General features: G+C 31.1%; 1 protein-coding gene across 2 annotated transcripts in view; it reads right to left on the bottom strand.

Moving 5' to 3' along the window:
* The window catches only part of LOC139520603 (MAM and LDL-receptor class A domain-containing protein 1-like), a 45316-nt gene that overhangs the window by 1972 nt on the left and 27271 nt on the right, over positions 1–16073 (bottom strand). Inside the window, exons 1-10 of one of the 2 annotated variants that reach the window (XM_071313421.1) lie at positions 15241–15544; positions 13595–13667; positions 13087–13296; positions 11243–11508; positions 10837–10915; positions 10053–10310; positions 8112–8365; positions 6580–6658; positions 5167–5406; positions 3274–3510 (exon numbers count right to left, since the gene is read on the bottom strand). In XM_071313421.1, the coding sequence (XP_071169522.1) occupies positions 3274–3510; positions 5167–5406; positions 6580–6658; positions 8112–8365; positions 10053–10310; positions 10837–10915; positions 11243–11508; positions 13087–13296; positions 13595–13667; positions 15241–15414 (1870 nt within the window). In that variant the 5' untranslated portion in view covers positions 15415–15544. Of the gene's footprint in view, positions 1–3273; positions 3511–5166; positions 5407–6579; positions 6659–8111; positions 8366–10052; positions 10311–10836; positions 10916–11242; positions 11509–13086; positions 13297–13594; positions 13668–15240; positions 15545–16073 lie in introns of those variants that run through there. The other variant, XM_071313420.1, reaches the window with a different exon arrangement.

Consider the following 16073-nt stretch of genomic DNA (forward strand, 5'->3'; position numbering starts at 1 on the left):
TACAACATCATCTCATTCCAAAAGAAAACATTTTGTCAAGTTCCTAGATGACAATGTCAGATATTATGATGATGTCTTATGATTCAGTTTGTCTAAGCATATCATCTAATTTAGTTAATTCTAAATGAAGGATACTAAAATAAATATATAGATTATATAGATTATATAGATTAGACCGTTGAATTTTCACGTTTGAATGGTTTTACATTACTAATTTTTGGGGCCCTTTATAGCTTGCTGTTCGGTGTGAGCCACGGCGTCGTGTTGAAGGCCGTACCTTGACCTATAATGGTTTACTTTTATAAATTGTTACTTGGATGGAGATTTGTCACATTGTCAACCAAACATTCCTATATGTATATATGAGGTCTGTTTCATATGTGAATATCTCCACTATATGTTTGTCTTTCAACAAAATTCAAAGACAAACGTAAAAATGTCATAGTTTTCTTTGAAAACATCTTATATCGTATCTGTAACAGTTTTACAGTTTGTTCTTACATATTTAAACTGAAAGTTTCCCTTAGTTTTATCTATTTATTATTCATAGCCTGAACGTATCATATATTGCTCCTCTTTTCTATTTTATTATCTTTCAAATTACTTGATATGAGCGTTCCTTTTAAAGGTCATTCTAGAATACCGCTTCAGACACACTACATTTGTATGGGACTGCAATACAAGTAAGAGGTTTACTTAGCTATAAAACCAGGTTTAATCCACCAGTTTCTCGTTAATGGAATGCATGTACTAAATAGGGAATATCACAGTTGTTTTCCATTCGTTTGAGCTTATGATTCTGCCATTTGATAAGGGACAAACCGGCTTCAATTTTGAGGATGATATTGTTGTTACTTTACTTTTATGAAGTGTTATTTTCATTTTCCACATGATACAGGCTTATTAACCGAGTTGTTCGCCTGCCTAAAAAACTGCCACAACTAGCTTGTGAGGAAATCGAATGAAATCGACAATCAACTAATTGTACGGTCACTTGTCATGAATAATGACAGGTTAATCATTACGATATATCAGTGTGTTAACTTACTAGGAACATGTTTTGTCACAGATGCATTATAAAATTTATGAGATAAGAGCATTAATAAAACAATGGTGTCCTTTATATGATCGACTAGTGAAGTTAAATTACGAATTCAAATAGTAAGAAGCACATAAATAACGTTTATACAGATGATTAAAAATTTACTAATAAGAGTTCGTAAGTTAGAAGCCAATAAATGAAATATATACAAAAATGTATAAAGGTCAAGCAATTGTCTTTTCCGATTATGAAGGATTGGAAGCATTCAATATTAAGTTATGAAGAATATTCGTGTACTTAAAGAAGTATGGCATTTAGTATTGTAAAGGTACTTTGACATTCTGGTGAGTATAGCTATTTGGTTCAGATAAATCTATCGTGTAAATTTATACTTCGTTAAAAACAAGAGGCTCTCAAGAGCCTGAATCGCTCACCTGAATTTTTTTGGTTTAATCTCTCATCAATGATTATTTTGGCTTTTCAATTTATTTAAATGTTCTTTGAATCGTCCTATTTTCTTCAAAAGCAAAAAAAAATCATTTTCTCCTATGTTCTATTTTAGCCATAGGAGCTATGTTTCTTGACATACAAGGACATGAAATATAAAATTTATACTAGATACACTGAAACTCGGAAACTCATTTAGCCTAAGTTTGGCTGAAATTGATACAGCAGTTTCAAAAGAGAAGATTTTTTAAAGTAAGTCAACATAATGAACAAATTGTGAAAAAAAGTCTTTAAAGGGCAATAACTCCTAAAGAGGTCAATTGACAATTTTGGTCAAATTGACTTATTTGTAGATCTTACTTTGCTGATCATTTTTGCTGTTTACAGTTTATCTTTATCTATAATAATATTCAAGATAATGACCAAAAACTGCAAAATTTCCTTAAAATTACCAATTAAGTGGCAGCAACCCAACAATTGGATGTTTGATTCATCTGAAAATTTCAGGGCTGATAGATATTGACCTAATGAACATTTTTACTCCATGTCAGATTTGCTCTTAATGCTTTCGTTTTTGAGATATAAGCCAAAAACTGCATTTGACCCCTATGTTCTATTCTAAGTAACGGCGGCCATGTTTTTTGACGGATAAAAAATCAAAGCACACACTTTGTGCAGGATAATCTAAGGAACAATTATGCTAAGTTTTAACCAAATCCATTCAGTAGTTTCAGAGGAGAAGATTTTTTAAAGTTAGCAAATATGAGGAACAAATTGTGAAAAATTGTCATTAAAGGACAATAACCCCTTAAGGGGTCAATTGACAATTTTGGTCATATTAATTTATTTGTAGATCTTACTTTGCTGATCTTTTTTGCTGTTTACAGTTTATCTTTATCTATAATAATATTCAAGATAATGACCAAAAACTGCAAAATTTCCTTAAAATTACCAATTAAGTGGCAGCAACCCAACAATGGTTTGTTTGATTCATCTGAAAATTTCAGGGCTGATAGATCTTGACCTAATGAACATTTTTACCCCTTGTCAGATTTGCTCTAAATGCTTTCGTTTTTGAGATATAAGCCAAAAACTGCATTTGACCCCTATGTTCTATTTTAAGTAACGGCGGCCATGTTTTTTGACGGATCAAAAATCGAAGCGCACATTTTGTGCAGGATATACTAAGGAACAATCATGTTAAGTTTCATTCAAATCCATTCAGTAGTTTCAGAGGAGAAGATGTTTGAAAAATTGTTAACGACGACGACGACGACGACGACGACGGACGCCAAGTGATGAGAAAAGCTCACATGGCCTTTTAGGCCAGGTGAGCTAACAAGGCAGCTTCCGCGACCCCAGATAGTTAATGATTTGGTTGTTATATGTTAAATTTCTGCTGTAGATTTATTGTTTTTAACTGTCATGTTTATAGAAACACATTTGACGTTTAGTCCCCGAGGGTATCACCAGCCAAGTAGTCAACACTTTGGTGTTGACATGAATATCAATAATGTGGTAATTCTGATAAATTTCTTGTTTACAAAACTTTGAATTTTTCGAAAAACTAAGGATTTTCTTATTCCAGGCATATATTACCTTAGCCGTATTTGGCACAACTTTTTGGAATTTTGGATCCCAATGCTCTTCAACTTTTTACTTGTTTGGCTTTATAAATATTTTGATATGAGCGTCACTGATGAGGCTTATGTAGACGAAACGCGCGTCTGGCGTACTAAATTATAATCCTGGTAATTATTTGATATATTTGGTAATGTACTTACTTAACGTTGATTGTATGGTAGATGATGATAATGGTTGTTCGCTTGATGACGTTTTGTTCTCAGTAGATTTCAAATCTGTTGAGGTATGTGTCTGCTGTACAGTTGTTGGTATCGATATCTGTCTGGTTGAAGTTTTTATTCCTACATTAGGTGTAGAAGTTTTCAGTCCTATATCAGTATTTGAAGGTGAAGTAAGGTTTCTGTTCAATGGAGAATGGGTGGCAGAACCTGTAGTTACTGAAGAAAATTGGTTTGATGCATATTTAAGTTGAAATGTGTTAAATATATAATAGATACCTAACTTACAAACAAAATATTCTAAAGAGTTAAACAACAATCAGATCCATACATAAACAACTTTAAAATGGTTGGACCATTAAGATGTGCTTACGAACAGCGATTATCAGTAACATAAAACTCATTATCCCCGGCTTAGTATATATCTAGGATTTTGATTGGTTACACACGTCGTTACAAAACCCATATCCCCGGACGTTGCTAACCATTATCCCGGGGAACTTCACGCAAGTTTTCCATAGTTCCATGATTGCTCCTTGTGAAATATTGAATTCTGTAGATTATCCATGATGTTTGTAATTAAATATTTAATTCATTAACGATTTTGTCCTATTATGCCGATCATTTACACTCATTTCATTAAATACATCACTTGACTGCCACGTTTTAAAGGAATGGGTCTACTGACCTAGCTATGCAAATGACCCACGTTGACATCACACCATCTATGACGTAACTCTCACAACAGTGAGCGCCAAATTTGACTCAATCCAGTTTCTCTGTCTCCGTATTAAAAACGTCTTATATTTGACTACCTGTAGGGTTCTACCAAAGGTAGTACCCTACACCCCGTAAAAAATATGTAAAATTTCCAAATTTCAATAAAACTTTTTTAGATAATGAAAAAAACGTTGTTTTCACGTTACACTTTGTATCCGAATTTCCATAAAACTCGCCCGATTCGGACTAAGACCGGGGATAAATTCGTTATCTTCGTACGCCGAAGGGTGTACTGGGATACTTCAGGGTGTTAAAATATCCATATCTACTGATATTAACGTAGATAACTTATAATATATCGTTAAACTATAGGCTTAAACGAGCCTGTATTGCCCATCTCGTATTGAGCATACTTTGTCTATGTTGATTTAATTGCAAATAATGTCCTGCTTATCATTTTACTATTAAAAGTTTCTCTCTTTACACCTAAGTTCCTACAAAAAAAAAGGAAAAAAATGTCGATTGACGAATCCTGGTATGCTGATCAGTTTAACTGTAATATTCCTGCTAAAGTAAATCAAGGAAAAACGTTTCATACATCATAAAATAAGTTATTATTTGAACTATTTATTATATCTGCAAATAATCTCATCATCAATACCAGGATTTTCATTTGGTATACACCTTCTCGCTATTCCGGAATGAACCGAGAATCCATCCCGCTTGAACTATTGACGTCAAACAACAATAACTTTTCCATTACCATTTTCCATTGCGGACAATTTGTCTTCAAAAGTCTCATCAGGGAAGCCCGAATAAAAAAAAGTTAAACAGCCACAATAATGTAAGAAGTTGAAGAGTATAAGGGCCAAACATTTTCTGAAAGTTTTACCATATACAGCCAAGGTATTCTATTCCCGTGGTATAAAAGCCTTAGTATTTCAAAAATTCTCAGTTTTGTAAACAGTTAGTTTTTTATTATGACCATGTCCAGGATACGGAATATCAGCACAGAAGTGCTGACTACAGGGCTGTTGATACCCTCGGGGGGAAAACTTTAACAGCAGTGGCATCGACCCAAAATAATGTTGATTCATTCGTTAATCTGCCATGTTTTAACAAACTATTTTTAAATATCTTTAGTAAGGTACTTACTCAACGTTGAGTATAATGTAGATGATGATAATGGGCGTTTAGTGGATGAAGTTTTGTTCAGGGTTGTTTTCAAATTTGTTGAGATATGCGTCTGATGTGCAATTGCCGATGTCAACATCTGTTTGGTTGTTCGGTGTGATCCTTGCTGTGGTGTAGTTGTTATCAACCCGGTATCTTTAGTGAAAGGCGCAGTGAGGTAAGTAGAAGACGCAGTATTGGTGACAGAACGTGACGACGTTACTGAAGTAAAGTGATTACTAATTATGATTATTAATCAAGTATGTCTATACTATTAGTATGTAAATGATACCGTAACAACTACTAGTATTATGTATAATTACAATAAATTACACAAAATGAAGCACGAATAAGACTACAACGAATTTTTTTTTAGTAAAGACTTCAATGAAAAACTCTTATAATGAGTCAACAAACATTTTCAAATTTGTTGATTTATTTAGGATTTAGTTCTGATAATGATTTTTGAAAATGTCTCTTCATATAAGGATATTGCTAAGGTAGTATTTTGAGGGCAATTACTACATTACGTATTCTAATTACAATAAGGACATATTGACTAATATGTATATCTTGTGCTGCAGACAATTATTTTTCATGTAAATAAACTCATCGTAGATACTAGGACTAAAATTTTACACTTACGCCGGACGCGCGTTTTGTCTACAAAAGACTCATCAGTGACGCTCGAATCAAAAAATGTTTAAAAGGCAAAATAAATTACGAAGTTGAAGAGCATTGAGGATCAAAATTTCCTAAAAGTTTTGCCAAATACAGCTAAGGTTAACTATTCCTGAGGGAGAAAAGCCTTAGTATTTCAAAAATTCAAAGTTTGGTAACAGATAATTTATTATAATGAACATATTAATGATAACTCAAGTCAACACGGAAGTGCTGACTACTGGGTTGGTGTTACCCTCAGGGAAATAAATCTCCACTAGCAGTGGCATCCCTTGACCTTTTATGCTTTTCAAGATAACAGCTGAATCTATAAATGTATAAAATCGTCTCATTAGGATTTGCTTGAGAGTTTTGGCCAAAATTTACAATAGAAAGATATTCACACTCTAAACATTTCTTCCTTTGTCAGATTTGTATGCTTCAAAAAATCAGTGACGATTAGCATATCATTGTTTATCCAACAATGAATATAAGACATTCAGGTAGCACAACGGTCTAAATCATTAACAGTGCTATGGCGTGTTGACATTTGTTTTTATTTGCTCAGTATTGATGTCCTCACTGTGGGTTTGGGATGAAGAACAGTAATAAAGGTGCTGTTCCTTTGACCTTTACTTTGTTTGTTGTACATATACTGATTTGTGTTATAGATGGGTACTTTTCTTCTTTCTTTGATAATATTCGTTCCTTTTTCTCTTAGTTTGCTTAACTTACCTTGAGATTTTCCATAAATGTGGATATCATCAATCCCAGCAAAAGACTTTTCGTTCATCTTGGTTGCTGAAAATAGAACCTGTTGAAACAAAGAACATTTGTAATTATTTTATGTAGTGAAATACCAAGGAAAATAATTAACAACTCTTTTTGTATGAAAATATATATATTTCTATGAAAACAGCAGACTTTTCTTGGATCATTATATAAGGGTTTATTTCTTACAAATTTAGTTATTACATTTGTTTGTTTGATTTTTGTTTTATTACAATTTAAAGAAAAGTAAAAAAACGCATTGTTGTATAACGTCTTTATTTCTCTTTAAAAAAAAGCCATGTTCTAATTAGAAAAATATACGTTTGGTACATGCGCACAAGCATACTTTTTTTATTATTGCTATTTTGATCGTATCCTTACAAAATATACATTTAAGCTGTTTCATAAAATTGTATAATATATTGTTATTTTAACAACATGATTTTACAATTCTTTTAGAAATAAACTTATTAGTTATGACAGTGTACTGTTCCTTCTCGATGCAGAGAAAATGGGATTATCCTTTTAGAAATAAAAGGCTTAGGTTGACCAGGTCTCCGATTCTTTTTACCCATAAATAGACAGATATTTTGACTTTCTGTGTAACATTATCCACTACCAGAGTTTTGAACAGTTCTTAATGCTCTATATAGAGGTTTATAAGTGTATCCAATTCTAACCATATATTGCTTCATGAGAAATGTTATATTGAAACTTGGCAAGATTATTTAACTCATAAACATATGCTCGGTTGTGAGAAATTAACCAACATTTAAATCAACTACATGCATTATCCATTTTCTAAACTTTGTCTTCATTAATTATTGCGTTATGTCTAAAAGAAATATTTCCTGGGATGAACACTATTTAAGAAAGAGTGCAGGGAAATGTTCGAAAGGCAAAATTGCCGGATGAATGAATATGAAAAAAAATAAATAATCATCATTTAAAAATAAATAATGGAATGTCACATGTGTATATTGGTAATATGAGATTTGAGAATTGGTTTCGATTTTTTTGAAAGGAGTTTAAACAGTTTAACTACAATACCTATTATTTGGGAAATAAATTTAAAAAGTTTCTCCTTTTTACGTCTTCTGTTGATATAACGCTGTCAAAAACATTTGAAAATGAGTTTTACATTACGTACGTTTATTTGTCATACGTTTAAAACAGTTTTAATGATACACTGAAATTAAATAACAGTAACAACCGCCTCTCAAATTAATTCTTTCTTATACATGTATCTTTCAACAAAGATTGCAATGACGAAAGGGAAACTGACGTCACTATGCGGAAACTATTTTTCTCGAAACGTTTTAGTTACAATGAATTTGTCTTTTGGTCTATATCATTTTGCCATTTACAATATTTTCCATCCGTTTATGCTTCATTCCAGTGAAACAAAGATACTCATCTAACAACGGAAATTCAAACGGTTATCCAGAGTAGTAGTTATAGTATAAAACTATGGTTTTTTTTGACATAGTTCTTACCTTGAAATTTTCATAGTAGTTAATAACCAATGCTTGTTTATTCCATTTACCAGCGTTTATAGTTCCATTTTTGCTCCATATTGTCTTGACTTGTCCCAAAGAAGTTTCTATCTCAACTTTGATATTTGAAGTTCTTCCTGGCATACTGTACACGAATTCTACACAAACTGAAGTGAGACTTATATCCGGGGTTTTGAGTATTCCTTCACCGTGGCGTACTTGCCATGTTGACAAATTCAATTTAATGTAGTACCCTATGATAAATAACAAAGTCTTAAAAATAAAAAAAATCATGATCTGCCACAAATTATAACTCGTTTTTAGTATTGATTGCACTTTACTTGTTTATTCTTTAGTTTTCTATGATGTGTCATGTGTACTATTGTTTGTCTGTTTGTCCTTTTCATTTTTAGCCATGGCTTTGTCAGTTTATTTTCGATTTATGAGTTTGACTGTCCCTCTGGTATCTTTCGTCCCTCTTTTACACTACACTGAACATTTATATAACCTTTACAAGTGATTTAACCAAACCACTTAGCTTACAAACAAAAGATAGATATTAAAAGGATAAGGCAACTGTTTTCCCAGAGGGATTTGCAGTTAAATAACAACGTAAAATATACTCCAGTCGAACTTTGCCGTTTAAAAATTGACATTACCAAATCACTGACTATATAAAAACAATAATGTTCTCTTTGTAACAATTAACAGACTAACATGAACTATTATAGACTCATTGAGAGTAATATAAACGTTATAGTACATACCACATGGGCGTGTACCACATGTTTAAGTACACATATCATTCAACTATTTTTTATAGTTATATTTTTATAAACGCAAATAAGAGAAAAAAATATATCTAATATATCATAATTTTGTCAAAACTTTCACTAAATTGTATCCAAATATAGAGATTGTAGAAGTTATTTGAAAAAAGCATAAATTTCACACCCTGCTATTTAATAAAACATTATTTATAGAACACATTAGTTTAGGGTTTCACTTTCAGTTTTTGGTGGGGTTCATGTTGCTTAGTCCTTAGTTTTCTATGTTGTGTCTTTTGTACTGTTATTTGTGTTTGTCTTTTAATTTTTTAGCCATGGCATTGTCAGTTTATTTTCGATTTATGAGTTTGATTGTCCCTCTGTTATCTTTTGTCCTTCTGTTAAACATTCTTTGACATCCATTTTCACTGAACAAGAAAAATTGTTGTTTAGGGGCCAGTGTCCACTTCTGGATGCTGGATTTTTCGATGTGATGAATTCCCATTGATGTTCTTCGACTGCTGTTTTACTTTTTGATTGGGTTGTTGTCTTTTTGACACATTCCCCATTTCTATTCTCAATTTCATTTCTGACCTGAGTGGCTTATTGGTATAGTTATAGTTGTTGTTTCGTTGCAGGCCTGTAGTTGTTTTCATTTGTATCATTTGGTCTTTTTAGTGGATAGTCTTTTCATTGACAATCATACTGCATCTTTTAAGTATTATGTTATATCAAATCTTATTTTATAACTACTTATTTATGTAACTACTCTATAATTAACAAAATTGATTCAAGATGCATTTTCAGTCTGGCGTTTCATTTCTTGTGGATATTTGAACAGTTGTTTCAAGCTTTTTATGTTGAATTAATATATACATTGATTTATAACTAAAAAGAAAGATAATCTTTTGCATTAACAATTAATTCAAATAGTGTCTTATTTGGAATGTTCCTCCCATAAAATAAACGCTGTATCTACGCACATAAGTACTGATACTACTATTGTCCCTAAATAATGGAAAGATTTAAATTCGTCTGATATTTGTTTTATTGAAAACAATGAAATAACTCTTTTCGTGACTAGGGTATCATCACATAAGTAGTCAATGACATCAATTAAATCATTCCTTTTCATTTGGTGAAAAAAGCACGACATGAGAAAGTAGTAAAGTACCTGATAATGTAGTATTCCTTTTCGGTATTTGTCCTAACCAAACAATGCCATCTGCTCCTTGCTTCCGCTGCCAATGCACAGGAGAATCATTCTTGCTATATTTGCAAAAATCATCGGTAAAGTCGCACGATAACTCGTTTAACAAATCTCCATATTCTGACTGACAGGATTCCATTTCTTTGGTATATATGGCTGGTAAAGTGGGCGTTGTCGGCCTAGTTGTAGTAGTCGTTGTTGTTGATTGAACGTATCCGTCACCTAAAAATATTTATTTGTTTTAAATTGGTGTAGAACTTGCATTTGTACCCGTTTCGATTTAAGTTTGACCTGGGTGTTCAGAAACCTATAATACTATATATGCATAAAAGGATTTAAAACAGATATGGTTAACACTATTAACACAGTGAACCATCGATAGAAATAACGAAGTAAACAACTAAATACGCAATTCTTTTTAGGATGACGTATAATCACTCTATAAGGTCAGTTTTATTTTGAGTAAACCACTTACTTTCGACATATATCGAAGTTCAATGATATAGACTCTAAAACATTGAAAATGGCAACAATTACCATTTAATTTCTGAAAGAGATATTTCAAAATGAAAAATGGAATAATAAAAACAATGTTAAGCATAAATTTACTTGTGTTTGAAATTTTATAAATACAATTGTTCTTTACGTTTTCATTCTTTGAAAATACATATATTTACTACCAATATGATATAATTGATCCTCTTGTTATCATGAAATCCTTTCGTTTTTCTATAACACTAATACTTACAAATGCCCTCTTCTAAATGAATATCATCAATGGTGACTATACATCCTGGTTCTCCAGTGTAAGAGCCTTCAATGACAATCTGTAATACATGTTTATCATTTTCCAATTGAAACATACAGTCGAGTCGTAGAAAACAAAAATCAAACCACTTTAAACAGAATCATGATGCACAGTAACAATGTTACGGTTTCATACGTCTCTTTAACGATACATTTAGAGAGAGAAAGCCAAAGTGAAAACAGCTATCCTGCAGTTAAAACAGTTGTTTTTTTAATTGTGATAATTGATTACAGTGATTAAAAAGCTAGAAATATACTGATAGTTTGTTCAATATTTTAAGCATGTAAATCACTCTTCCAAAAGTGAAAGCGAATATATAAGAATAAAAATAAATGTATTTCCTTACCTCCAGTGGGTCAGCTGATGGTAAGAACTGAACAAATGTTGACTTCCAGTTAGGTCCATGGTAGTCCGACACTTGTCTTATTAGTGTAGCAGTACCAGTATTGGTATCTGTCTCAAAAACTTGTAAACTACCACTGGTGTGACTAGGAAGACTGTAGGCAAATGTTAAACAAGTCATATTCCTAGTACGAATTGCAGGTAAATATAAATTAGCTTTGTCTCCACTTAAAGCTGTCTTTTCGTCTATAGTTAACGAAAGATATGAACCTGCAACATGAGAGAATAAAATTGTTATACTATGTAAAAAATATACAACCAGAACACCATTAAACTAGTGTTTTAAACTAAAAGTACGAGACTAATAAAAGTAAAATATCTGTATTTTATATCGTAATTTGATATTCTTTCAAAAGACATCAAAACTTTAAAAACATTCTACACATCCCTTTCGGTAAATCCTATGAGTATCAAATTAGTTTTATGATAATACAATTGATAATGGAAATGGAAAATGTGTCAAAAAGACAACAGCATGACCACAGAGCGGAAAACAGTCGAAGGCCACCAAATTTCTGAGATCACAACATTAAAAAGGTATGTTTTATTCGTGTCTGATGATAATTGAGAGTTTAACCTGGTTTTATAGCTAGCTTCACCTCCCAATTGCGTGACATTTGTTTATAGTTCAATTAGTTTACTTCCTATAATCTTTTTACCAGATTGATGTTTAAAAGAACAAACGATTTTTTATTTTTTTTTATTCTAAATTTTAACAAAAAATACATTAAAAAGAGTCTTTTGATCTCACTAGAGTATTTTCCAAAGGTGGAACTCTAACCTTTCATTAAAGAATAATTAGTTGTTCTTCGTAGGGCTCTCATGTTTAACATCAATTTCATTTGTTTAGTTGCTTAGATGTGTTCATAGAAAAAAATCAATAAACGATATTTCTTTTGTTTGTGCCTAAATAAACGGAAAATGTCTATTATAAAAAAAACGTAAAACTCAAAATACAAAAAATTTACACATTTTCTTTATCAAATATTTTCCATAAAGAATATTTGCTGTATTAAGGTAGCACAATACAAAGATTTTTCATCCCCAATCAGACATCTTTAAACTGCTGTAATTACACTCATCTTTCTTTAAATTTTATAAATGAGGTACCAAAAAGAAAGAAAAAGGATTAATCTTTCAAATTGTGATAATTTCATTATGACATAATTATTACATCATTAATTGTTATGTAATTAGTTGCCATTTTGTGATGTCCATACTTGAATGAATTTAGCTTCTTTGTTCTTCATAGCATCCCAAAATTTTTTATAGATTCTTGTACAACACAGTTTGACCTCCAAAACCATGTCTCAGATTTTTTCTATTGTATTTCATTCTCTCATAAATCTTCAATGAAGTTTGCAACATCGATTCATTAGAGACCACTTAATTCAATTGGGTATAAAATTTGTTCTATTAATGTTTTTTGAAATCTAAGACACAGTTTTGGAGGTCAAGCTGTGTTGTACAAGAATCTATAAAATATTATGGGATGCTATGAAGAACAAAGACGCTAAATTCATTCAAGTGTAGACATCACAATATAGCAACTTATAACATAATAATTAGTTATGTAATAATTATGTCATAATGAAATTATCAATATTTGCAAAATTAATCTTTCTTCTTCCTTTTGGTACCTCATTTATAAAATATAAAGAAGGATGAAATGAATTACATCAGTTTAAAGTTGTCTGATTGGGAGTGAAAAAATCTTTGTATTGTGCTACCTTAATGTAATCTTAATATACTGCTGTATTCATGTAATCTTAAAATACTTGTGTTTACCAGTGCCTGTTGTATTATCACCCCGTAAATATATATAACTTCCAAGTGATTCTGTTCCGCTTTTACTTGACCATGATACGGATGGAAATTTCTTATTATCAGTATGAAATCCACAAAGACCATCTTCGAAATTACAATGAATAGGTAATGAAGCAACAGTAACAGTTGACGGAGATGTTGTGGTTGTTGTCCACAGTGAAGACGGAGATGCTGAAGAAAAGTACATTAAACATAAATCTGCAGAGTAGTAACACATTAAAGAATTAAAATTAAAGCAAACATCATTTTCAAAATTTAAAGATGATAGATATTGTTTTGATACGTAAATTTAAAGTAGCATAGAATTATATTTCCTACTATAAGGCACAAAGGGGTTAACAAATTAGTATGACGATAGTTAAACTCGATTAACAAATCATATGTTTTGTTTATTCTTTACTTTATTTTAAAAATTTTCCTTTATCTATACTACTTCAAGAAATAAATACAATTTGAAATATTTGTTTACCTGTTGTCAAGGCTATATCATCTATTGCCAGATCGCTACCATAATGATATTTTGCTGTGGCCTCAAATTCTATCTACAAATAAAACAGCATTTCAATTATTGCACTGAGATAACAATGCAATCATACAAGTGAAAGTATATGAACGCTTGATAGATTGTGATAATATTTACAGAAACATGAATTTGAAAAGAAGTGAAGAAAATACAAACATAGAACGTGATGTTCAAATTTCAATTATAAGCATTGTGTTGTTCCCAAAGTTACGGCGGTCATTTTGGAAATTCGAAAGTCAAATGCCACAGCTTTGTTACATTTATGTAAAATTTTATTATGTTTGATGCATTTTGATTCTTTTACAATGTAAAATGACATAGTATTTCCCCTCCTTCTACTTTAGTAAAAATAAAGTTACGTCACGAGACATCAGCTTGAATTTCCGATACTATTGTTTTTGAAATTGATTTAAACTGTTTGTATGTAAATAGATATATATTTTTTATTCCAAACCTTATTTTTTCATTTGAGTTTTCATTATTCGTGTATATAATAACGACCTTGAAAACTGTATAAGTTGGAAATATAAAAAAGAAGATATGGTATGATTGCCAATGAGACAACTATCCACAAAAGACCACAATGACACAGACATTAACAACTATAGGTCACCGTACGGCCTTCAACAATGAGCAAAGCCCATACCGCATAGTCAGCTGTAAAAGGCCCTGATAAGACAATGTAAAACAATTCAAACGAGAAAACTAACGGAACTCCACTTTTGTACATTAAACTATTTAGCTGCCAAAAATCTAGCAATGCTCTTGATTCAACTTGTATTTGTTTATAATTTACAAACATAAATCAAACAAGTTTGACCTCCTTTTTTAAGAGATTTCTATTGTGAAGAATAATCAACTTTGGTCTTATCAGTAGTCCAAACTTTAACATGGACAAAATATGCCACAAAACAAGTTCTTAATAATTTTAATATGACAACTGTTGGAGACTTTGCCAAAACATTTACCTTACAAATAATGTTTGATATTGAAAGTTCTCTGCTCTTGTTTAATATCATAAACAGTGTTAGGTTTTTTTTAAAGGAAATTAAACCTAATTTGATAAGTTGAAATACCAAATACGTAAACGTCAGACATGAATGAATTATTATCGTTACTTTCAATCCTATGATAAGAACGTTTTAACCTTTTTTCCACACTGACCAGGTCATTGTGTGCAATCGTGCCAACACAATATTGATAGCAATGTAGGATGGTCATTTTATCAATAAATTACTATGACCAGATTTATAGTAATTTTTAAAGAGTCGTGAGAAAATAATGAGAAATTCAATCCGTCGATCTTTTTCTAGATATAAGGCACTTCTAGGCAGTACATTTAAATTTCATTTTCTATAAAAGGTTTAATAATACATTGCATTAACTTATGATTTATCAGTGTTTTCACATATAACAGCTTTCCGACTAAATATTGCGAAAAAATCAATCACTCCAATTCGACACTATCAGGCAAATTTTCTTATTTTTTTCATTTTTAATTCATTCTTAAATATTGTAAATATTTCTGATATATTCATACAAGTATATCTTATTACTTAGCGTGCTACATTATGATATCAGTTATATCTTACCTTAGATATCCCAGGGCTTACAGGTATGTTTGCAAGTAGCCAGTCTGGACTCTGGCGTCTAGTTTTTTGCCATATTCTCAGGCGAGTGTGTTTACTGACTAAGTAAACATTCAAGCTTCCGATCCCATTTCCATTCATATGATACCAAAAGGAAAGGATACTGTTTTCAGTCATATGGAAGCTAGGACTCTGTATCAATGCTGAACAAGAGGAGTTGCGTGAACGGCGACCATAGATCAAAGCATATGAACCATTAGACGCTAAAAAAGTATTAGGCAAAAACTCATAAAAGATTCCTTGTTATAATTTTGTTCGCCATTCATGTGTTTTATCTACAAAATATTTAACAGTGATGCTAGAATCAAAAAAGAAAAACGTCAAAATAGAGTGCAAAGTTGAAGAACATTACAGGTTAAAAGCCCAAGTAATTTTTCCAAATATAATATATCAATGATACTTATTATAATCCTGATATTTAAATGTCTTTAATTATATTTTCTCTTTTAAAAAAATTGAAAACATGGTTTATTTGTCGAAATCTGTAAGTGACACAATACTATAAAGAAATTAAGATGTATGAGTTGATGCTTTTTTTAAATATAATCTATATTTATTTTATTCCGTCAATTTATTTATTTGATCATACAAGTATTTGTTTAAAACATGTTTCTGAATGCTTCACACGATGTTATATATAACTCACAAATGCACCCCTTCTCTAAGTCATACGCATTTTAAAAAATTAAAAGTTATCTTGTTACGTTTTTAAATAAGACTAATTGCATCAATATGTGTGTCAACTATGATAATCATTTATTTATCTCCCTTTTGAT

The sequence above is a fragment of the Mytilus edulis genome, chromosome 4 (genome assembly GCF_963676685.1).
Source record: "Mytilus edulis chromosome 4, xbMytEdul2.2, whole genome shotgun sequence".
Taxonomy (NCBI): domain Eukaryota; kingdom Metazoa; phylum Mollusca; class Bivalvia; order Mytilida; family Mytilidae; genus Mytilus; species Mytilus edulis.